At 43.4% G+C, this 24,031-nt stretch overlaps 1 protein-coding gene across 1 annotated transcript in view; it reads right to left on the minus strand.

The window, feature by feature from the left end:
- Window positions 1-24,031, minus strand: part of LOC311238055 (sodium channel protein type 4 subunit alpha B-like) — a gene marked incomplete at its 3' end in the record, with an annotated part of 252,987 nt that overhangs the window by 94,085 nt on the left and 134,871 nt on the right. Inside the window, exons 15-16 of the mRNA XM_084326018.1 lie at window positions 13,692-13,865; window positions 2,888-3,010 (exon numbers count right to left, since the gene is read on the minus strand). Of these exons, the coding sequence (XP_084182144.1) occupies window positions 2,888-3,010; window positions 13,692-13,865 (297 nt within the window). The remainder of the gene's footprint in view (window positions 1-2,887; window positions 3,011-13,691; window positions 13,866-24,031) is intronic.

Here is a 24,031-nt window from a genome sequence, read left to right on the forward strand (position 1 = left end):
CTCTTTTCTGGACTCTTTTTGTATCACAAACAGTACTGTATTTGCAAATCTGGTATGTCATAAATGTATAGATGTAGCAGTACTGTCTATCTGTGTCATGTGTGTCATATATGTTATGATGAATTGAAAATGGGGGACCCTGATGTAAACAAGACGAAAGTCTTTCTCTGGTCTGCATCCCCTTATGTAATTGAGCTGTACTGTACTGTACCCATTCTGCAATCTGTTAATAAAGTTTTCAATCAATCAATCAAAAAGGTCTGTCCCATTGTATACCAATCAATGGGATACATTGCATGTTGACCTGCATTATTTCAAATGTATATAATTAATCATTAAAACAGATGTGTAACAAATAAGAAATACAAATTCCACAGAAGGCATTAAATTATTATTATTTTCAATCATTTCACAATAATTGCATAATTGTGTTTGAATATCTGAGTAATTATTTGTCCAAAATAGCTGGTTCAGATATGGTTAATCCAGCTGCCCTGTGATCAGATGAATCCATATGATTTATTTTTCCGACATCAAATTCGTAATTTCTTATCGTACAAATATTGTCATATTTATTTTAAGTATGATTAAGTAATTAATTCCAAGGAGGCCTGTAGCGTTGACGTGAAGGAATCACTATGAGAACACAGTCTGTCAAGTTATAATAACATTTTAAATTAGTCAATCAATCATGAGATTTGATCGTGGGCTGAGAGCATATTTAAGTGTGCTCCTCAGCACTCTTAGATCTGCTCTCAAATAAGATCTCAGGAAAATTTGAAGACTCCCACTCCCAGCCCTAATATGTCTTAAATAGGCCAAAATCTGGCTAAGACAAAATATTTTGTCGTAACTTCGTTCGAGAATGAGACCCATTGTTATGAACCCTTTCACTGCCACACGACAGCCGGATGCGGAGCTAATGATGCTAATGATGGAGCATCACCGTCGTTTGTGTGATAGTAAAGGGTTAACCTTCTGTCGTGTGGCAGTGAAAGGGTTAATATTATTATTATTAGTAGTAGTAGTAGTAGTTTATTGTTTATTTTGGATGCCCATTAGTCTTCACCATGGTGAAGTTATCCAGCACACAAATATCTAAAAAGCATTACATAAAACTGTATCAAAATATCATAATATCCTTAACATCCACAGTATTATAAGATACAATATATTACACATACATATTACACTAATACTACTCCTAATAATAATAATAATAATAATAATAATAATAATAATAATAATAATAATAATAATAATAATAATAATACTACTACTACTACTACTAGTAATAATAATAACAAAAAGAAACAGACAGACAGACAGACAGAGATAAACAGAGACAGACAGGACACTGAAGGGTCTCACCCTCATGCCTCAGACAGACAGACAGACAGACAGACAGACAGACAGACAGACAGACAGACAGACAGACAGACAGACAGACAGACAGACAGACAGACAGACAGACAGACAGACAGACAGACAGACAGACAGACAGACAGACAGACAGACAGACAGACAGACAGACAGACAGACAGACAGACAGACAGACAGACAGACAGACAGACAGACAGACAGACAGACAGACAGACAGACAGACAGACAGACAGACAGACAGACAGACAGACAGACAGACAGACAGACAGACAGACAGACAGACAGACAGACAGACAGACAGACAGACAGACAGACAGACAGACAGACAGACAGACAGACAGACAGACAGACAGACAGACAGACAGACAGACAGACAGACAGACAGACAGACAGACAGACAGACAGACAGACAGACAGACAGACAGACAGACAGACAGACAGACAGACAGACAGACAGACAGACAGACAGACAGACAGACAGACAGACAGACAGACAGACAGACAGACAGACAGACAGACAGACAGACAGACAGACAGACAGACAGACAGACAGACAGACAGACAGACAGACAGACAGACAGACAGACAGACAGACAGACAGACAGACAGACAGACAGACAGACAGACAGACAGACAGACAGACAGACAGACAGACAGACAGACAGACAGACAGACAGACAGACAGACAGACAGACAGACAGACAGACAGACAGACAGACAGACAGACAGACAGACAGACAGACAGACAGACAGACAGACAGACAGACAGACAGACAGACAGACAGACAGACAGACAGACAGACAGACAGACAGACAGACAGACAGACAGACAGACAGACAGACAGACAGACAGACAGACAGACAGACAGACAGACAGACAGACAGACAGACAGACAGACAGACAGACAGACAGACAGACAGACAGACAGACAGACAGACAGACAGACAGACAGACAGACAGACAGACAGACAGACAGACAGACAGACAGACAGACAGACAGACAGACAGACAGACAGACAGACAGACAGACAGACAGACAGACAGACAGACAGACAGACAGACAGACAGACAGACAGACAGACAGACAGACAGACAGACAGACAGACAGACAGACAGACAGACAGACAGACAGACAGACAGACAGACAGACAGACAGACAGACAGACAGACAGACAGACAGACAGACAGACAGACAGACAGACAGACAGACAGACAGACAGACAGACAGACAGACAGACAGACAGACAGACAGACAGACAGACAGACAGACAGACAGACAGACAGACAGACAGACAGACAGACAGACAGACAGACAGACAGACAGACAGACAGACAGACAGACAGACAGACAGACAGACAGACAGACAGACAGACAGACAGACAGACAGACAGACAGACAGACAGACAGACAGACAGACAGACAGACAGACAGACAGACAGACAGACAGACAGACAGACAGACAGACAGACAGACAGACAGACAGACAGACAGACAGCTCTCACCCTCATGCCTTCAAAGCGAGACAGGGCTCTCAGAGGCCTCAGGGCCCTCAAGGTCCTCAGAGATTTAATGGCTCCCAGTTCTGAATATCCCAGGATGTTAGCAGTCAAGCTGATGAGTGATATCTGGGATGAAATACACACATGTCATTATTGTTAATAATAATAAGCTGATGAGTGATATCTGGGATGAAATACACACATGTCATTATTGTTAATAATAATAATAAGCTGATGAGTGATATCTGGGATGAAATACACACATGTCATTATTGTTAATAATAATAAGCTGATGAGTGATATCTGGGATGAAATACACACATGTCATTATTGTTAATAATAATAAGCTGATGAGTGATATCTGGGATGAAATACACACATGTCATTATTGTTAATAATAATAATAAGCTGATGAGTGATATCTGGGATGAAATACACACATGTCATTATTGTTAATAATAATAATAAGCTGATGAGTGATATCTGGGATGAAATACACACATGTCATTATTGTTAATAATAATAATAATAATAATAATAATAATAATAATAATAATAATAATAATAATAATAATAATAAGCTGATGAATGATATCTGGGATGAAATACACACATGTCATTATTGTTAATAATAATAATAATAATAAGCTGATGAGTGATATCTGGGATGAAATACACACATGTCATTATTGTTAATAATAATAATAATAATAAGCTGATGAGTGATATCTGGGATGAAATACACACATGTCATTATTGTTAATAATAATAATAATAAGCTGATGAGTGATATCTGGGATGAAATACACACATGTCATTATTGTTAATAATAATAATAACAATAACAACAACAACAACAACAACAACAACAACAACAACAACAACAACAACAACACCAACAACACCACCACCAACAACAACAACAACAACAACAACAACAACAACAACAACAACAACAACAACAACAGCAACAATAATAATAACTAGACAGGTGCACTTAGAGCAGAAATCCACTCCACCAGGGCCCTATTCCCCGTACCTGGTTCAACTAAGTCGATCAAGAGTCCCATTATCCAGATTCAATTAACCCGATGTTTGAAGCCGGGATTTTCCTGTTCCTCGAACGCTGATTCAGTCTCGTTAACTCGAACCAGACTTGATACTCAGGATCAGTGCGCGCGGCCGCTTCAGTTGAAAAGACAGCAGGTGTCGATAGCAGAAATCCTGATTTTCTAACAGCATTGATTGATTGATTGATTTAAAACTTTATTAACAGATTGCAGGCGGCTCAATAGCCTCGCCGACAAGTTAAATGCATAATCTATAGGCAAATTTTAAGTCCCTCATTACCCCAATCAATCAGATTATATTTCTTTAAATGTACCTGCTGGCAGTAGGTTTATGGATTGAATAATCAAATGAGATCTTGCTAGCGAAAATAATTAGTTCAACTGTTTCAGAATAAGGATACGGCTCTCTTTTCCATTGATTGATGTATGGTGGATGTTTTACTTATCTGCACTGTGGTGTGACGTTTGGTCGTTTTGTCTTTCACGCGGACGACCCGCGTTCGAATCCCCCTTCTTCTAGTCTTTTTCTTCTTTTTGCAATGTAGGAATTCAATTTGGTGCACGTTGAGAGCTATATAAAGAATGACATCCTCAATGCATGTAGATTTATAATATTTTAACTTAAAACTAGGCTACTTTTGCGTATAATCATTAATATTATATTCCAAAAAAATTATATTGGAAACACAGGGTCTCGAACTCAGGTCGCCCGCTTGACAGGAGTGAGCACTAGCCGTTGCACCACTGTGCCAGACAGGATATATTCATTGTGTATCCATCAATGGACAAGAGACCCGTGTTTCGAATAGTTTTATCTCTTTATTCTCAAATGCATTAATGTGACGTCAACGGCTCATTCAATTTCTCAAATCCGTCAAACAGCGCATCTCATCAGACATTTTAATCACAGTTACAATATCACAATAACGTGTGAGTGATGATACAATTCAACAATCCTCAGAGTCCTCGTAATTCATAATCCACAAAAACCACAATCCACGCATAGACACTTCAATTTTATGCTTGAATGAAACACAATCCGGGCGCTCCGTTAAGCAAATCTACAGCGGAGAATATATGAAACTAATCAGAGCCAAACGGTTTCATTCATTAAAAATATCCCCGCGGGATTCACATTTGCAATGCGCCGTTATTAAAATAACCACATGCAGCGTGTATCGCACTCGAGCGCCGTATATGACGTGCATTATTTTATTTAGGACAAAGTAAATCTATAGGCTGAATATGATTTATTATCAGCATTTATTTCTATTATTATACATTTCAAAAGCCCCCTCTAGGAAAACGAAGCACAGAAACATAATTCAGAATGGTATAATGGGATCTAGACTGTGAGAAATATTTCAGGAAGCGAGCTGGCATTTCTTTGCGGGGGCGTGGCCATGGTTCATCCAGCTAACTGAACTTAACCCTGCTCTGGACCAGGTTCAAACTTTCTGATCTGTTACCATGGTGATTTAGAAAATCCGACTTCGGGGAACAGAAAGGTCCGGCTTAAGTCAAGCTATACTGGAAATTATCCGGCTAACTCAGTTAGCCAGGTACGGGGAACGGGGCCCAGGCATGAAGCAGGGCTGGGCCCTGTTCCTCGTACCTGGCTAACTGAGTTAGCCGGATAATTTCCAGTATAGCTTGAGCCGGACCTTTCCGTTCCCCGACGTCGGATTGTCTAAATCAGTGGTTCTCAACTGGTCTAGCCTCGGGACCCAACATTTTCCTTAGTCATTAAGTCGCAACCCAAATTTTTTAACCACTATGATTTATTAAAAAAAAAAATTGCAGTAATACCCAATCCTTCATGCACTGTTAACAACATGAAATAAACACAAAAAAGTGCAACAAAAGTGCAACTAGGGCTAAAAACCCAATGAAATAAAATAATAATAAATAATATGCTTCTTAGCAGATTTCTTAGCTTAACATAACAGACCTAAGTTTGGGGGAACTAATGGGATAACTATGGGGTTGCAACAAAAGTGCAACTAGGGATAAAAACCCAATGAAATAAAATAATAATAAAAAATGATGCTTCTTAGCAGACTTCTTAGCTTAACATAAGAGACCGACAGTAAGTTTGGGGGAACTAATGGGAGTTGCAACAAAAGTGCAACTAGGGCTAAAAACACAATGAAATAAAATAATAATAATAATAATAATAATAATAATAATAATAATAATAATAATAATAATAATAATAATAATAATAATAATAATAATAATAATAATAATAATAATAATAATAATAATAATAATAATAATAATAATAATAATAATAATAATAATAATAATAATAATAATAATAATAATAATAAATAATATATCCTTCTTAGCAGACTTCTTAGCTTAACATCCCAGGGAACTAATGGGATAACTGGGGATGTTGTTTGCTCCTGACAAGAGTCTCAAAGTCTGGGGTGATGGTATAGACAAAGCAACTCTGAGGTCATGCTCAATGTCAAATCTGTTCCTCTGATTTGTCTTCAGTTGGACCAGAGCTGAGAAGCCACTTTTACAAAGATAGGTAGTGCAAAAAAAAAATATTATAAAAAAAAGAAAAAATTACTAATATTCAGCCTATAGATTTACTTTGTCCTAAATAATGCACGTCATATTTATACGGATACGGCGCTCGGTCGCGATACACACTGTGGTTATTTTACGGCGCATTGCAAATGTGAATCCTGCTGGGATATTTTTTATGAATGAAACTAGGGATGCTCGATATTGGCTTTTTTACCGATACCGATATTCCGATATTGTCCAACTCTTAATTTCCGATACCGATATCAACCGATATCAACCGATACCGATATATGCAGGGTTTCCCCCCCCCAAAAAACTGAATAATTTCAGGTAACTAATAATTTCACTGGATATATATATAACAAATATTGTTATTGTTTTTTTCTTTTTTTAAACCGATACCGATATTTTCCGATATCACATTTTACTGCCGATATCGGCCGATAATATCGGTCGGCCGATAATATCGGACATCCCTAAATGAAACCTATCGGGCGTTTGGCTCTGATTCGTTTCATATTCTCCGCTGTTGATGTATTTGCTTAATGGAGCGCCCGGATTGTGTTTCATTCAAGCATAAATTGAAGCGTCTACATGCGTGGACTGTGGATATGAATTACGAGGACTCTGAATCTGTGGATTGTTGAATTGTATTACTGTCACTCACACGTTACTGTGATATTGTAACTGGGATTAAAATGTTTGATGAGATGGAGTTTGAAAGTCAGAGGAGAGTTTGACGGATTTGAAAAATTGAATGAGCCGTTGACGTTTTGACAAATGAATTGGAGAAAATGCATTTATCTGTTCAATGTTAAACTTATCTGATGATGAACATGAGGTGTCACTGGTATAAACCAAAGGTTAATCAATTCAATGCATGTATGGATGATATCCGAAACAGATTAAAACCTGATTAATAGTGAAATTGTATAGCCTCCCTCCAAGCCTCTCTGACACCGTTATTTTGGGGGTCGCGCCTTGAAAACTGTGTTTATATATAAAGTACATGATACCTAAGCCGAGCGCATACAGTACAGATATCCTCATACGTATCTATTAATTCGTATCAATTAGATACTCTTTGGGCTTGTTTGTATCTACTTATTCTGAAAGTTGAACTAATTATTTTCGCTAGCAAGATCTATAAGATCTAGCTATATCTGTACTGTATTGTACCCATTCAGGATAAATCAGGATTTCTGCGATCGATACCTACTGTCTTTTCAGGTGAGGCGGCCCCACGCAATTATCCTGAGTATCAAGTCTGATTTGAATTAACGAGACTGAATCAGCGTTTGAGGAACAGGGAAAGCCTGGATTCAAACATCGGGTTAATTGAATCTGGATAATGGGACTTTTGATCGACTTAGTTGAACCAGGTACGGGAATAGGGCCCTGGAGTACACAGGAAGTGACAGACATTATTTTATTTTGAAAATCCCAGACCAGAAGTCTTAGCCACTAGGTGGCGCTCAGGTTCCAAGCACAAAGCAGAGCTGGGGGTAAACAGGAAGTGAGTGAGCAAAGAGCATGGGCAGAATCATTCTTACTATAGCGTTAGTATGCTGATGCTAAAAACACTATTACTGTACATACTTAAGCATGGATTAACCTAGACCAGGGGTCGGCAATAGGCGGCCCGCGGGCAGAAATTGGCCCGCCAGCAATAATTTCTGGCCCGTCAGTTTATTTTGAGAATATGATATTTATTTTACGTACAGGAAATATTCACTCGTGACGCCAGAGTGTCTTTGTGAAGCTGTATCTATCTATTCATCATATCTATGTCTGTCACTATAGCCAATTGAAATGCTAGAAATGGTCACGTGAACTGGGAGAACCAATGGAAAATTCGTGTATATTTTCCCTAACGCACTTTCACTTCCGCGTTCGGGTACCGGGGCGCGTTAGCTTAACTAACGTTAGCAAAAAATTGTTAAAAAAAACAAAACAAACGTCTTTGGATAGCTTCTTTGCAAAGGGGAAATACCAACTGAGGAGCCAGAAGAGGAGCCTACGACCTCCAAGACACATAAAGCTTATTTTAATAAACAGGAGTCATACTTAAAATACGGGTTTATCGCAATAGGTGACTCTTGCGTGCCGACGTCCTCTCTGCATAATATGTGGCGACAAGATAGCAGACGAGGCAATGATGACAGCTGTGTTCAAGTTGGCAGATAAAGTAGCTGCATTCAACGCCAATCTGGAATTGGAGGGCGGCGAGTGAACATTTGATATGTTTCAAACATTAGCAGGGATTCTGGAGGACTGAAACAAGCCCAGGGCAGTTATGGTGAGTCGTGTTTTCATGCATTCTGTTCTGCTGTTCATGTGTTACTTATGCACCTGCCGCGGTGCTGCATTTTTCACTATCATTATATTAAATTAGCCATTGTTTTTGGTTCTGGCCCGCCATTCAATGGCTGGGGGAAAAATTGGCCCGCGGCCAAACCTAATTGCCGACCCCTGACCTAGACCAATGACAGTAGTAGTCTGTACTGAGTTCATTGACACCTCCCATAAGTCTCTACAAAAATGGTTTCATGAGATATGAAAGGGAGAAGGACTTATTTCAATGGACAATGATGGAAATGAATTAATTCATAAATGTTTTTAATGCATAGGTATAACAACAACACTAGGTTCACTAGGGTGGATGGTTTGGTGGAGCTGGGTGGATGGTTTGGTGGTAAAGTTTTGTGTCGTCGGCGTAGAGTGGAAACTGAGGCTGTGGCGACGGATAATCTGACAGAGGGGGCGAAGCATGTAAATGGTGAACATGATTGTGCCAAGTACAGAACATTGGGTGTGAAGGATGTCACTGGTTTTCATATGGTTATAACACCATGTATGTAAATATCTATATAAACTGGAGTTTAAAGGGGGGGGTGGGGCCGGTGTCATGGAGTGAGGTCGCACATTCAAAACTGTTCCCCTAACTTTTACAAACTAACACTTTGAATGCCCCCACTGGTCTGTTTTTCAACCCTCTAGAGTCTGAGCTCATGAGCTCCTCCTCCCTAAGAATTTTCAAAAAAAATTACATAATATGAAACTACAGGTTCATACCTTCAAAATAAGCCATCAATTGTAAAGTTCTGGCCGATATTTTTTAATCAATGTCCTATGAAACATTCTGGTAAAATCCTTACCAAGTCGCAGCACAGGGGTTTGATATGATTCAGTGAATTCAGCAATTTGATAAGAGAACAGCCAACCAAAGATTATTTCATTTAAGACAACTCAGGAAGTACAAGGTCAGGAAGACGTTAATGATTAAATTTTACACAGCTATCATACAAAACATCATTTCACTCTCCATCACTGTTTGGTACGGCAACACACCCAAACACACACTACACAGACTAGACAGGATCATCATTAGGGCATCCAAAATCATCAACTGCACACTCCCCACCCTGGACTCCATACACAAACATCACACCATCACACGCGCACACAAAATCATCAGTGACCCCCTGCACCCAGCTCATCACCTCTTCCAACTCCTCCCCTCTGGTAGAAGGTTTAGGTCACTAGGTAGTCGCACGGTTAGGTTCAACAACAGTTTCTTCCCCAAGGCCATACAATTACTCAACTCCAACTCATCCTAATTTCACCCCCTGCTGTTATGTTATGTTATGCATGTTATGTTATGTTATGTTATGTTATGTTATGTTGTTGTTGATGTTATGTTGTGTTCCATCATCCATGTGGTGTATTGTTGCAGCTACCACCTGCACCGTGCTCAAATTCCACCGGCCTGGCCGTGTGGCAATAAAAGAAACTTGAACTTGAACTTGAACTACACTCCCTCCCAGAATGCAATGTGATCAATGCCACGTGGAACAAAGGCCCAGTTTCTAGTCTGTTGTTCCTTTGTTATTCCAATGACTGGGCCCAGGCGGCCTACAGTGACACACACTTTGATTTGATGCCATGTACACACGCTAGATATATAGAGGTTTACCTGAATACATTACTAATATTATTAGGGCTATTATTAGAGAGAGAGAGGGAGAGGGAGAGGGAGAGGGAGAGGGAGAGGGAGAGGGAGAGGGAGAGAGAGAGAGAGAGAGATAGAGAGAGAGAGAGATAGAAAGAGAGAGAGAGACATTTATTATAATTATTATTATTAAATAGAATAATTTTCTATAGGCTTGCCGTGGTAGTCAGTGATACTGGTGTCATTCTGTGTTCAGGCATCCACTGAGTAAATTAATTGCCTACTGCCCCTTTAACAACTTATAGGCTTGGTAAGTTTCAGTTTCACTTGTAGAGAGGATTTAACTGCCTGTGAAGACAGATGACATGTTACACAATGGCATTTGGATTTATCAATATTTTGGATTTAAACACAGTAGCAGTTCAACTGGAGCTCAGATGATCAGTCCGGAAAAGTATGTAGGCTAGAAGAAGAAATTATAAATCTGGGAGAAATTATAAATCCTTTTGTTCTCCACCGACGGGTGCAAACAGGACTTTGGACTCCCAAGGGTGATGTTTTCAGCAGCATAATACAGACAAGTAAGCACGGTACTTCGTCCACAATAGCCGACAAGGGACAACCTCAGACACTGACTACGCTGGAACCTGTTAGCCTGGCGGCTATCAATAAACTTCTCGCGGTGCACTTTGAAGCCTACCGTGTCGCGGTGTCAGCCGAAATAAGAGCAGCCATGGAGAACCTGGACAAAAAGGTAGAAAAGCTCCACACCAGAGAGAGAGAGAGAAAGAGAAAGAGAGAGAGAGAGAAAAAGAGAGAGAAAGATAGACAGCTACTTAAGCTATGGGAGAAGAGTGTTGGACAGCGACCGAGACGGACCGACACCAGGGCCCTCATTCATCAACGTGGCGTAGAATATGTTCTATTTCCACACGTAAGCACAGAATTTAGAATCAGTGCACGCACAGAAATATTGGGATTCATCAACCGTGCGTACACAGGTCATATGCTCCTCCGTGTTGATGAATACCACTTTGTTCTACCGTCAATGCTCGTGCATGATTATCCATATATGGTCATGAAAGTGATGAAACACCCCCCATGGGATGTGAAATAATGGACTGACCCGAGCGGAACTCTGAGAAACTTCACGGAGATTGTTCACTGCTGTCGAACCAAGAAGACACAACGCGTGTTATGGGATAAATAAAAGGCGGACTTGTAAACGGTGATGTCAGATATCAACGGCTCCCTAAGACCATTGCTGCAATTCTGCCTGGACAGCTCAAAATACTAATAAAGACCGTTCGTTGACCACTGTTTGGTGTTGGTTGTGTGTCATTATAACCGTGCTGTAATATGAATGCCTTTATTAGTTGTGTTCGATTGGCTATATGATTTTTAGAGGCATCTATTTTGTTGTCGGTATTACCGACAACAAAATAGATGCCTCTAAAGATCATATACTATTAGGTAGCCTATATGAATTACATATAATAGCAGCCATAGCCTACATTATGCAACAGTAACTTGCGCATACCAGTGTATGCGACGGACCAGTGTATACCTTATATCATATCATATTCATATAATAGTTTACTCTATCAGCATACCAGCATGTAATATGTTCTTTGTTAGAACTCAACTCGTTATTATTTTGCACATAGATTGCAGAAATACGGGAACGTTTTGATTTACATTAAAAGGCTTTGACATTGTAAAACTAAATACGTGGAATTCTGTAAGCATAATACAAGTCATATCACCCACACGATATGCTCTGTGTCCAGAGCATGTATGCTTTTCATTCATTTAAGACACATTATTGCAAGGGTTTTGTAATACACATACACCCTGGTGTCATTGCAATGCGTTTTTTTATTCTTTCTTATACAGTAAAAAGGGGGAAGAACACTATATCGTGGGTGTTCATATGACTTGTATTCTGCTTACAGCTTCGAAATTCCACTTGTTTCGTTTAACGTAAAGCCTTTTAAATATACTCAAAACGTTCCCGTGTTTCTGCGGTCTGTGCGCAAAATAATAACGAGTTGAGCTACGCGGAGCCAGTACACCCAGTACACCCCGTATATTCCGATAACGCTATATAAACCATGCTGCATTCATTCTGAGAGAAAGATCTATTATTCCAAATGCTATTTATAGGGTTTTGACCATAATTACACTACTGTTGCTATTTTACAATGAACTATACTGAATTACGGTTCATACAGAACATGCCAGTGTTGAAACTAATGCACAGAAGCTCATTTCCTTGTTGTAATAATATATTCTACCACTGGGCGTCAGCTAAGTGTGCTCCGAGCTGTGCGTAAACATAAGCACGGAGTCAAGTTCAAGTTGAAATTGATGAATCCCACTATTTGCTTAGAAATGGTCGTACGCACAGGTTAAGCACAAATCTGTGCGTAAGACACGTTGATGAATGAGGGCCCAGGCCTCCTCCTGCTCCTGATGGGGAAGGGGACCACAAGGTAGAGAGAGAGCTAGCGGCTAACAGACAGGCAGCAGAACCACCGAGCGGGTATAGAGAGAGAGATAGAATTTATGAATCTAGTTTCTTAACCCTCTAAAGACTTTCAATTAGTTTCATGCTGTACGATAACTTTGGTTTATGCAAAATAAACAACCTCCTTTCTGATTTGAGATGACAATTCCAGCACCTTTTTGTCCGGATGCATTAACGGGGTGAAACAGTGTTACAGCCAGTGCGTGGGAGGACAGTATTCCACCGAACGATTGCCTCAACAACAACAAATAAACACAACGCAGAGACTTCATTAAAGATATTCTTTAATTAATCCGCTTGGTTTGTATATTAAATTGCTCTATAAATAAAGTAGACTTGACGTGAGGTCTCTCAGAACTCACGTCCACGATGAGGAAGTCCAGCCAGCACCAGGGTTAGGGTTAGGGTTAGTACTCACGTCCACGATGAGGAAGTCCAGCCAGCACCAGGGTTAGGGTTAGGGTTAGAACTCACGTCCACGATGAAGAAGTCCAGCCAGCACCAGGGTTAGGGTTAGGGTTAGAACTCACGTCCACAATGAGGAAGTCCAGCCAGCACCAGGGTTAGGGTTAGGGTTAGAACTCACGTCCACAATGAGGAAGTCCAGCCAGCACCAGGGTTAGGGTTAGGGTTAGGGTTAGAACTCACGTCCACAATGAGGAAGTCCAGCCAGCACCAGGGTTAGGGTTAGGGTTAGAACTCAGAACTCACGTCCACAATGAGGAAGTCCAGCCAGCACCAGGCGTTGGTGAAGTAGGTCTGGAAGCCATAGGCCACCCACTTCAGAAGCATCTCCACGATGAAGATGAACGTGAAGATCTGGTCAGCGTACTCCAGGATGATCTTAATGCTACGACGTTGTTCCAAGTAGATGTCCTCAAAGGCCTGTAGATGATAACCAGAAGAAATATTGTTCAATTGTCACTTCAACAAAAGACAATGCTGACCCAGATAACTAAGTGAAATTGATTAAATGTTGAAATTACATCAGGATCGTCGTTTTGGTTGTGGTTGAAAATCTGATCAACATTAAGTCTAATTTCAATGTTATTTACATTGATGCTTCGACATTTATCCAATGTTGTTTATATGAAGGATTTGATGCACTTTGCTGTTCCCAATGTCCGAACAGAAATGGGAAAGAAAGCTTTTAGGTTTTCCGCACCTACTGCATGGAACAATCTCCAGTCCGATCTGAAGACCCAAAGCTTGGTAACACTGACTGTATTTAAGGCTGATGGTGAAGCCTATTGTAACCACGTGTTCTGTGTGCTGATGTTGTATCTGACCATTTTGTAACGTTACTTTTATCTGTAATGTCTATGTGTGTATGTTGAAACTTTGTGTTGCTGCTATTTCTTGGCCAGGTCTCCCTTGTAAAAGAGATCCTGGATCTCAATTGGGACAAACCTGGTTAAATAAAGGCAACATTTAAAAATAAAAAAATTTCCATTTGCTATCTGTGTATTCCTTTAGAGTTTGAGTCTATGTTCATCCACACCATCAAACTAGACTAGACTAAGTAAGAGATAATGTATAGCTACGAGGTCATTGTCGCAAAATAATTGACAGACACAGAGTTTAAAATACCGAGGCGCCTCGCAGAGGTGTTTTAAACGTCAGTGAAGGTCAATTATTTTGCGACAATGACCGAGTATAGGCTATACATTATCCCGCTTATTACATGGCTAACTTACTAACAATATACCTAATTCATTTACACCATCGACAAGACGAGATCAAATGCAGACGCAGTTCTGTTCTGTCGCTCCCGCTGTCATTCGCCAGCAGCCAGCAGGTCTGTGGTCTGATTGCACTGATGTCAGTGGGCTTGATTGGTCCAGCTGCGCACTGCGGTCATTATTGCTAGGCAGAGGTCAGTTATCGAGTAATAGCGGACCTCTGACGAGCGCTATTGACCAATCACAATCAAGCATTTCGGCTAATGTTAAAACGCCATGTAATAACCACTAAATAACCACCATATAGACTAACCACTAAATAACCACCATGTAGACTAACCACTAAATAACCACCATGTAGACCAACCACTAAATAACCACCATGTAGACTAACCACTAAATAAATAGACAACAGTGTAATATGATATGGGCGTATAGAGACAACAGTGTAATATGATATGGGCGTATAGAGACAACAGTGTAATATGATATGGGCTTATAGAGACAACAGTGTAATATGATATGGGCGTATAGAGACAACAGTGTAATATGATATGGGCGTATAGAGACAACAGTGTAATATGATATGGGCGTATAGAGACAACAGTGTAATATGATATGGGCGTATAGAGACAACAGTTTAATATGATATGGGCGTATAGAGACAACAGTTTAATATGATATGGGCGTATAGAGACAACAGTGTAATATGATATGGGCTTATAGAGACAACAGTGTAATATGATATGGGTGTATAGAGACAACAGTGTAATATGATATGGGTTTATAGAGACAACAGTGTAATATGATATGGGCCAGTAGAGACAACAGTGTAATATGATATGGGCGTATAGAGACAACAGTGTAATATGATATGGGCCAGTAGAGACAACAGTGTAATATAATATGATATGGCCATTTTAATTGTTTATCTGGCCGAACTAACGTTAACGTTATTAATCCTGCGATCGCAGGTAAACAGCCAATCAAATCCCCATCAATGGAAAATGAACCCGCCCATACCCATGCTGATTGGTCCTTGTGCAACACTAGAAAGCAGGGATCTTTTATTAAACACCTGCTATCAGAAGAATAGACAGTCAGATCCACATTATGCTGTGGTTAATATTGTGATATTATTCAGGGTACTCCAGTATTCTGTCTTTAATATTGTGATATTATTCAGGGTACTCCAGTATTCTGTCTTTAATATTGTGATATTATTCAGGGTACTCCAGTATTCTGTCTTTAATATTGTAATATTATTCAGGATAATCCCGTATGATGTGGTTATTATTGTGATATTATTCAGGATACACCATTCTGTTTTTAATATTGTGATATTATTCATGCTGTGATGTGAATGCCGTCCATGTTAGTTTACCTTCAATGGAGAAGTGCATTAAATAATTTTAATGCAAAAAAAGTGTCCTCTGTTCTTTCATTCCATTGTGGGCAGAGTGTCTGCTTGTTTTCATTCCAGCCTTGCCTAAACACCAGCTGATGATTTCACTAATTGGCTCACCTATTTAACTAACTCACCTGGTGCAATGTATAGTTTAAATGAAAACTTGGCCCATGATGGAATGAGTTTGAGACCCCGTCTATCCCTTTAAAAAAAAAAAAAGTACTTTTACTTTTTAGTACTTAAGTACATTTAAAAGTAGGACTTTTAGACTTTTACTCAAGTGTGTTTTTAGCCAGATACTTTGACTTTTACTTGAGTCACATTTTGAGATGGTACCCATACTTTCACTTAAGTATAATTTCTGGGTACTTTTTACACCCCTGAATGTATGTATGTGTAACTGAGGGGTACAATTCCCTGACTGTATTGAGAGTATGGTATCATTAAACCACTACTTAGTTATGTACTTTAATTACTGGCCATACAGTACATGGTATATCTGGTGAACACCCACACAAGAATACGGCAATGACAAAGAAAGTTCTAGTTAGAGGTATTTATTATTAGAGCAGCAACGGTAGGTTACAGATTGAGAATTATAATTGCGCTTGTAAGGCGAAGAACACTTAAAGTAGGTCAAGAGCGTAAGTCCATGAGAATAGTAAGATGGGTATAACTGACGCCACCTGTAGCATAGTAATTACATAAGGCACACTCGTAGTCAGCTGGAGACACTAGGGGGTTCCCTCCGGTTGTAAGCCGGCAGGGTAGAGGAATGTTCGGGAGCAAAGTCTGGATCAACGCGGAATAACGAGGCTCCAGATACAGGAGCCAGTGCAGTACTCCCTTGGTCCGCAGACAAAGCAACAGCTATACTCCAGTATGCACGACAGCATGGATGAAAGCTAGCCAGCCTCTGTGGTCCTAGAGGCGGGCTCGAGGGTGCTCCTCACAGGGGTAGATCCCACACAGCAGTGGGGTAGACGGTTCTCTGCTCCAGCAGCCACAGTACCAAAGCAATATAATCCAGCCGGAAAAGGCTCTGCATTCGCCGGTGTAGGTTCTCCGGTGTACATATCCAACGGTTCTCGTCTAGGACTCCTCGGGTGGTGGCGCGAGTTTAGGCCGCCCAGCCTGGATAAGTGCACTAGCTATAGGTACGACGAACCGGTGGTAATGCTGGTCACGGAGAACGGTAGCCGCACGATACACTATAAATAATAGAATAAGTCGAACTCGACGATACGGCGTTAAACTCTGAAACTTTAGCTATCTATTCACATGCGGTTCTCAAGGCTCTATTCAGGGGCAAAGAGGCCCACTTCACGGCACATTGTATCGTGGTGAAGGCTTCAACTTTTGGATACTCAGCACTGCTGTATCCACCTGCGACGTATTTATACGTAAGGTGAATAATCTAGTGCCAACCTCAGTTCTGTCTCGTATTACTGCGCAAACCTGGACATGTTGAGACATGCCTTGGCGGTGGCTTTGAACTTGCCATTGGGGGTATGGCTTTTGGCGCCTAGGGGTCGCTGTCCAATAGGAGAACGAATATTATGGTCTGGCTTGTACCTAGGTAAAGGGATATTCCGTGTATATATACAAAGAATATACAAGGGATATCAAACGATATACAAATATTATACAAGGGATCTCAAGCAATAAATATATATATTCGGTTTAATCTGACCCTTTGTAACAGCCGCCTCCTAATTAGTCCGCACCTAATTAGATAAAGCAAAGACAGATTAATCGTCTTGTCAACTACTCAATGTCTGTTGTGGGGAGTAGGGCAATTCACAAAGTCAGTGGGTCATGGTCGTCATCAAGGGAGTCAGGGAGCCTCGGCAACTCTATCAGCCTCGCCACGGGTCGGGTGTATGTCCGTCCCTGGACAAGAACTTCTGCCGCTCTGACCTTTCCGTCGGCACCAGTGATCACTTTGCTTACGCGGCCGGCCGGCCACTTAGCTCGGGGTAGTGACTGGTCCATGATCATAACGACTGTGTCCACTTTTAAGTTGTCCCTGTCCTTGACCAGCTTCTGACGGGCTGGACGGGATGGTAGGGAGCTTAGGAGGAAGCGGGCCTGAGACTGGTTGATCTGTGCTTGGCTGTGCCTCCACATCCTCCGTCTGTTCCTCTTGTTCGGTCTGTACCCCATCTGAGGAGGGGCCGGTTCCGGCCGCCCCATCAAGGAGTCGCTTGGGGTGCTGGGTTCGAGGTCAGCTACGTCGCTTGGAGCGCAGCTGAGGGGGGTGGAGTTCGGAACTCCCTCTTCTTGTGCCCACGGTTCTCTCACAGGCCTCTCGTCTAATGTCAATAGCCTCTCAACGGGGTGTACGGGAGAGTGACCTGTGTCGCTCACCTTTGTGTGCAGGCAGCGTGTAGACGTGGGTTGACTGTCAAGTCCGTAGAGGGGGCCCTGGAGCGTCCACCCCAGTCGGGTCTGAACCGCGACTGGGCATCCTTTGGGTCCGATGTGGGCCGCCTCAATTGGGAGAATGAGGTCCGCGTGGTCGGAGCCTATAAGCAGGGTCGGTGTGGCGCCGTCGATAAGCGGTATAGGTAGTCTGCGTAGGTGCTCGTACTTCGCCATCAGCTGTGGGATGGGGTAGGTGTACTGTGACAGGCCTATGTCGTGGCTGGTGAAGACGTTGGTGATGCTATACTGCTTCTCGGGCTGGTCCACCGCTGCTATCTTGAAGGAGACATTTTCACCCTTTATGGTCTTCTGGTCTCTTCTTATGGTACGGATTGTCATTGTTCCTTTGGCACCCCGCAGATCCAGCCGGGCTGCGGCGGATGCGAGGAGGAGAGTCTTTTCAGACCCATCGTCTAGGACGGCGTAAGTGTCCAGGACCTTGTCCTCATAGCTCAGGAGCACTTTGACCACTTTGATGAGCAATCGGGGGGTCCCGCTATGCTTGGGGTCTATGTGGAGCACTCCTGTTGGCCGGTTGCCTTGTTTGGTTAATCTTCGCTGGTGGGCCCCGCACAGTGATGCGCGGTAGGCGGCGCCCGCCTGGGCCGCCTCACGCCACTGATGAACTTGGACGGGGTTCAGTGTCTTATATTCGTTGCACTGTGCCAGCCAGTGTCCGCCGTCGCAGTAGGTACAGACGATCTCCCCTTCCTCTTTGGCGGGGGAGTTGTGACTCGGCGGTGGTGGTGCCGACTCGGGGTAGTACGGGTGGCACTGTCGGTCCCCGTGTCTGCTGCGACCGTCGGGACACCAGGGGGTGGTTTCAGGCCTGGTCTGTGGTGACACCGCCTCGGCCTGGTACATTACCGTGACGGGCACACTCCGGCCCCCTGGCGGACGCTTGTTGATGTCGTGCAGGACCTCCAGGTGGGCGCCGTCGCACTTGCTGCATTTCTTCTTTAAACGGCACTCAGCTGCCATATGGCTGCGCGCGCAGCGGAAGCAGCAGCGGTGGTCTTTGATCCACTGACTCACCTCGTCCGTGGTCAGCTTCTTGAAAGTGTCACATTGATACAGCCGATGTTCCCCTTCACAGTACTGGCATTCAATCTTCCACTCCCCCTTGGTCGGGGGGTTGCTGTGATTCTCGTGCTGCGGCACTGACTCGGCCTGGTGCATAACAGTCACTGACCGGCGGTTATCATCAAATCTCCGAGGTCCATCCCTTGGGCTTGGTCCACTCCACACGAACGTGTCCAGTCGTAGGTTGCTGACCTCCCTGGCGAGGAAATCAGCTAGGTCTAGGAGGGATGCTTCTGGGCCGTTGGGGTCGCGGTGGTCTCTCTGCCGCCGAAAACGCTCTTGGCGGGCTGGAGGGAGCTTCTCTAGTATTCGTTCCACATTAGAGTTAGCATATAGTTCATGTATCCCCTTTTCCCTTTGGGACCCCAGCATCCCTACCAGGGATTGTACCTTGATAGAGAGGTCATCCAATGCTCTATTGTCTTTGGCTGGGGGGAGACGATCAATATTCCTTATTTCTTGTATCACGTAGTCCCATATGCGTCCATAACGCTGGTCGAGGGCCACTAGAGCCGCGGAGTATGGGGTGCTTGAGTTGGAATATGCCAGCGCTATATTATGCGCTCTGGGCACCTTGAGGTGCTTGAGGAGGATGGCATATTTGTACGACTCATCAGGGACGTCGGACATCATAGTCTCCAAGCACATCCGTAATTCCGTGTACTGTGCTCTGTCCTCGCGCGTAAAGTCTGGGAACGTCGGTGTGCCAAGGTACGATGCCATGGATGGCTGGCACATTGGTGAGCGTAGGGGAAGGGGCCTCCTGGGCGCATCTCCCCGTACGTGTTGTCGTGGGTTGGTACTTGTGGGTACCAGGGGCCGGGTACCCAGGTGCTGTTCCTTGGTGCTGACTGTATGTCAAACTCACCCGTGAGTTGGGTCGGGGGTTTGTAGTGCAGTGACTCGGGGCTGACGTCGGGGCTGTACTGGGCCTCCTGGTCCAGAGTACGTTGCTGCTGGTCGGGGCTGTACTGGGCCTCCTGGTCCAGAGTACGTTGCTGCTGGTCGGCTTGACATTCCTCCTCTTCCTCTTCCTCTGCTAGGTCCTGGAGTCTTCTAGTCAGTCTCTCGGCTACGTAGGCCGGTTCTTCCCGGTGGCTGGGTCTCGTGTGGACCGGTCGGGGAGGGGGGTCGGAGACGTAGACAGGATCCTCTTGTTGGCCGGGTCCCGGGTCGCTTCGTCGGGTAGGGGAAGGTGCCCTAGACCCTTGTCGTGATGATCTCCGGGAGCTCCGTGCGGAGCGAGGGGGTGTCGCCATGGCAATCAATTGTTCTATCATCTGCGCCTGCAGCCGGTCGCGCTTTGCTTCGTGCTGGGCATGGGCGGCGTCGCGCTCTGCATTGGCGGCGTCGCGCTGTGCTTCGCGCTGGGTATTGGCGGTGTCGCGCTGTGCATTGGCGGCGTCGCGCTGTGCATTGGCGCTGGCATGGGCGGCGTCGCGCTGTGCATTGGCGGCGGCGCGCTGTGCATCGGCGCGGCCTCTTTCAATGTTCTCTTCCGTCTGAAGGCGTCTGGTCTCCAGTCTTATGCGGTCGTCTTCACTCCTTTGTTGCGCCTGGAAGCGCTCTCGCTCGGTTGCAGCGTGTTCGCGCTCACTAAGGGCTTGCGCTTGGAGTTGCGCGTGAAGGCGCTCTCGTTGGTCTGCAGATTGTTCGCGCTCGCTTGTCTGTTGAGCCTGGAGGCGCTCTCTTTCCATGGTAGAGTGTTCGCGCTCACTAAGCGTCTGTGCTTGAAGTCGATCGCGTTCACCCTGAAGTCGATCGCGTTCGGTGGAGGCTGCCAGGGTGGCGATGAATGCCTGCGCCAGCATCTGGTCCGCCTCGCTGGGGGATGACACTGACGGAGGTGATCGGCTTCTGACAGTGCTCGTTGGAGATCTGTTCTCTGGGCGCGCCTCGAGATCCATCTCCTGGGCGCGCTTCTCTTCTCTTGGTTGTGTGTCGGGTTCTGTCCCCGGAGCGCTTTCTTTATCCTGGAGCTCTCCGGGGACTCTCCCGGTGACGTTGTCTGGAGGTATAGTCTGGTCATGTCCCACCTGGTCCCCCCCGTGAGCTGAGTCAGTTTGGTCTGAATCCACTGGGGTCTCTACTGGTCGGGTCGCCTGGTCGGTAGGATTTGACATGCTTTGACTATCCGCTTTATCCGCATTTAATGTCTGTTTAAAGCTAGGTATTAGACTGACAGCGTAGTCCTCTAGATAGGGAGGTGGCTGACGTCTGCGCTGCGGGCGTTCTAGCTTGGGAGAGCCGCTTGGGGAGTGTTCACCGCTGGCCATGGTTAATATCAATATTATATTTAGATATTACACTGATATTCCTCCGGCTCGAAGGACCAATTGTAACTGAGGGGTACAATTCCCTGACTGTATTGAGAGTATGGTATCATTAAACCACTACTTAGTTATGTACTTTAATTACTGGCCATACAGTACATGGTATATCTGGTGAACACCCACACAAGAATACGGCAATGACAAAGAAAGTTCTAGTTAGAGGTATTTATTATTAGAGCAGCAACGGTAGGTTACAGATTGAGAATTATAATTGCGCTTGTAAGGCGAAGAACACTTAAAGTAGGTCAAGAGCGTAAGTCCATGAGAATAGTAAGATGGGTATAACTGACGCCACCTGTAGCATAGTAATTACATAAGGCACACTCGTAGATTGTTAAAGAACTTGAACTTGAACTTGAACTAGTCAGCTGGAGACACTAGGGGGTTCCCTCCGGTTGTAAGCCGGCAGGGTAGAGGAATGTTCGGGAGCAAAGTCTGGATCAAAGCGGAATAACAAGGCTCCAGATACAGGAGCCAGTGCAGTACTCCCTTGGTCCGCAGACAAAGCAACAGCTATACTCCAGTATGCACGACAGCATGGATGAAAGCTAGCCAGCCTCTGTGGTCCTAGAGGCGGGCTCGAGGGTGCTCCTCACAGGGGTAGATCCCACACAGCAGTGGGGTAGACGGTTCTCTGCTCCAGCAGCCACAGTACCAAAGCAATATAATCCAGCCGGAAAAGGCTCTGCATTCGCCGGTGTAGGTTCTCCGGTGTACATATCCAACGGTTCTCGTCTAGGACTCCTCGGGTGGTGGCGCGAGTTTAGGCCGCCCAGCCTGGATAAGTGCACTAGCTATAGGTACGACGAACCGGTGGTAATGCTGGTCACGGAGAACGGTAGCCGCACGATACACTATAAATAATAGAATAAGTCGAACTCGACGATACAGCGTTAAACTCTGACACTTTAGCTATCTATTCGCACGTGGTTCTCAAGGCTCTATTCAGGGGCAAAGAGGCCCACTTCACGGCACGTTGTATCGTGGTGAAGGCTTCAACTTTTGGATACTCAGCACTGCTGTATCCACCTGCGACGTATTTATACGTAAGGTGAATAATCTAGTGCCAACCTCAGTTCTGTCTCGTATTACTGCGCAAACCTGGACATGTTGAGACATGCCTTGGCGGTGGCTTTGAACTTGCCATTGGGGGTATGGCTTTTGGCGCCTAGGGGTCGCTGTCCAATAGGAGAACGAATATTATGGTCTGGCTTGTACCTAGGTAAAGGGATATTCCGTGTATATATACAAAGAATATACAAGGGATATCAAACGATATACAAATATTATACAAGGGATCTCAAGCAATAAATATATATATTCGGTTTAATCTGACCCTTTGTAACAGTATGTATGTACAGTATGTACAGTATGTATGTATGTATGTATGTATGTATGTATGTATGTATGTATGTATGTATGTATGTATGTATGTATGTATGTATGTATGTATGTATGTATGTATGTATGTATGTATGTATGTATGTATGTGTGTGTGTGTTTAAGTTTAAGTTTATTTGGATCCCCATTAGCCACAGCAGTGCTGGGGCTATTCTTCCTACGGTTACAGACTTATACACTCACAACATTTACATGTCATACAGACAATTATAACAACAATAAAAACCCTAATCAAATTCATAATACAATATAACAATATATACGCCTTATGAATTCATAATACAATACAATAATACCTACTCATAATTCATTCATAATACAATACAGCATAATATACTATTTAGCTTTTACATACATTATCTATGTTCATATCAGCCTATTATACAATATTTTAATAATATATCCCTATCAGACACATGTCTTTTCATCCATATATACCTATCCCTTTATCAGACACATACATTTTCATTTACGTACACACAATCTATTAGGGAATGTCAATTTCTTTGGTTGAAAATGTTGTTTTACCACGATTTTGAAACGACATTTACTATTCTCCTGCTTAACATGTCTGGGAAGAGAGTTACATTCCTGCATACCACGGAACATGACAGTTCGCTTCATTGCATACAACCTCACTTTTGGAAGTGTAAAACCTCGTACAGAAGCATGTCTGGTGGAATGGTTGTGTCTGTCAAGACTTATAGATAAATTGTT

The sequence above is a fragment of the Notolepis coatsorum genome (assembly GCF_963971535.1).
Source record: "Notolepis coatsorum genome assembly, chromosome: 12".
Classification (NCBI taxonomy): Eukaryota; Metazoa; Chordata; class Actinopteri; order Aulopiformes; family Paralepididae; genus Notolepis; species Notolepis coatsorum.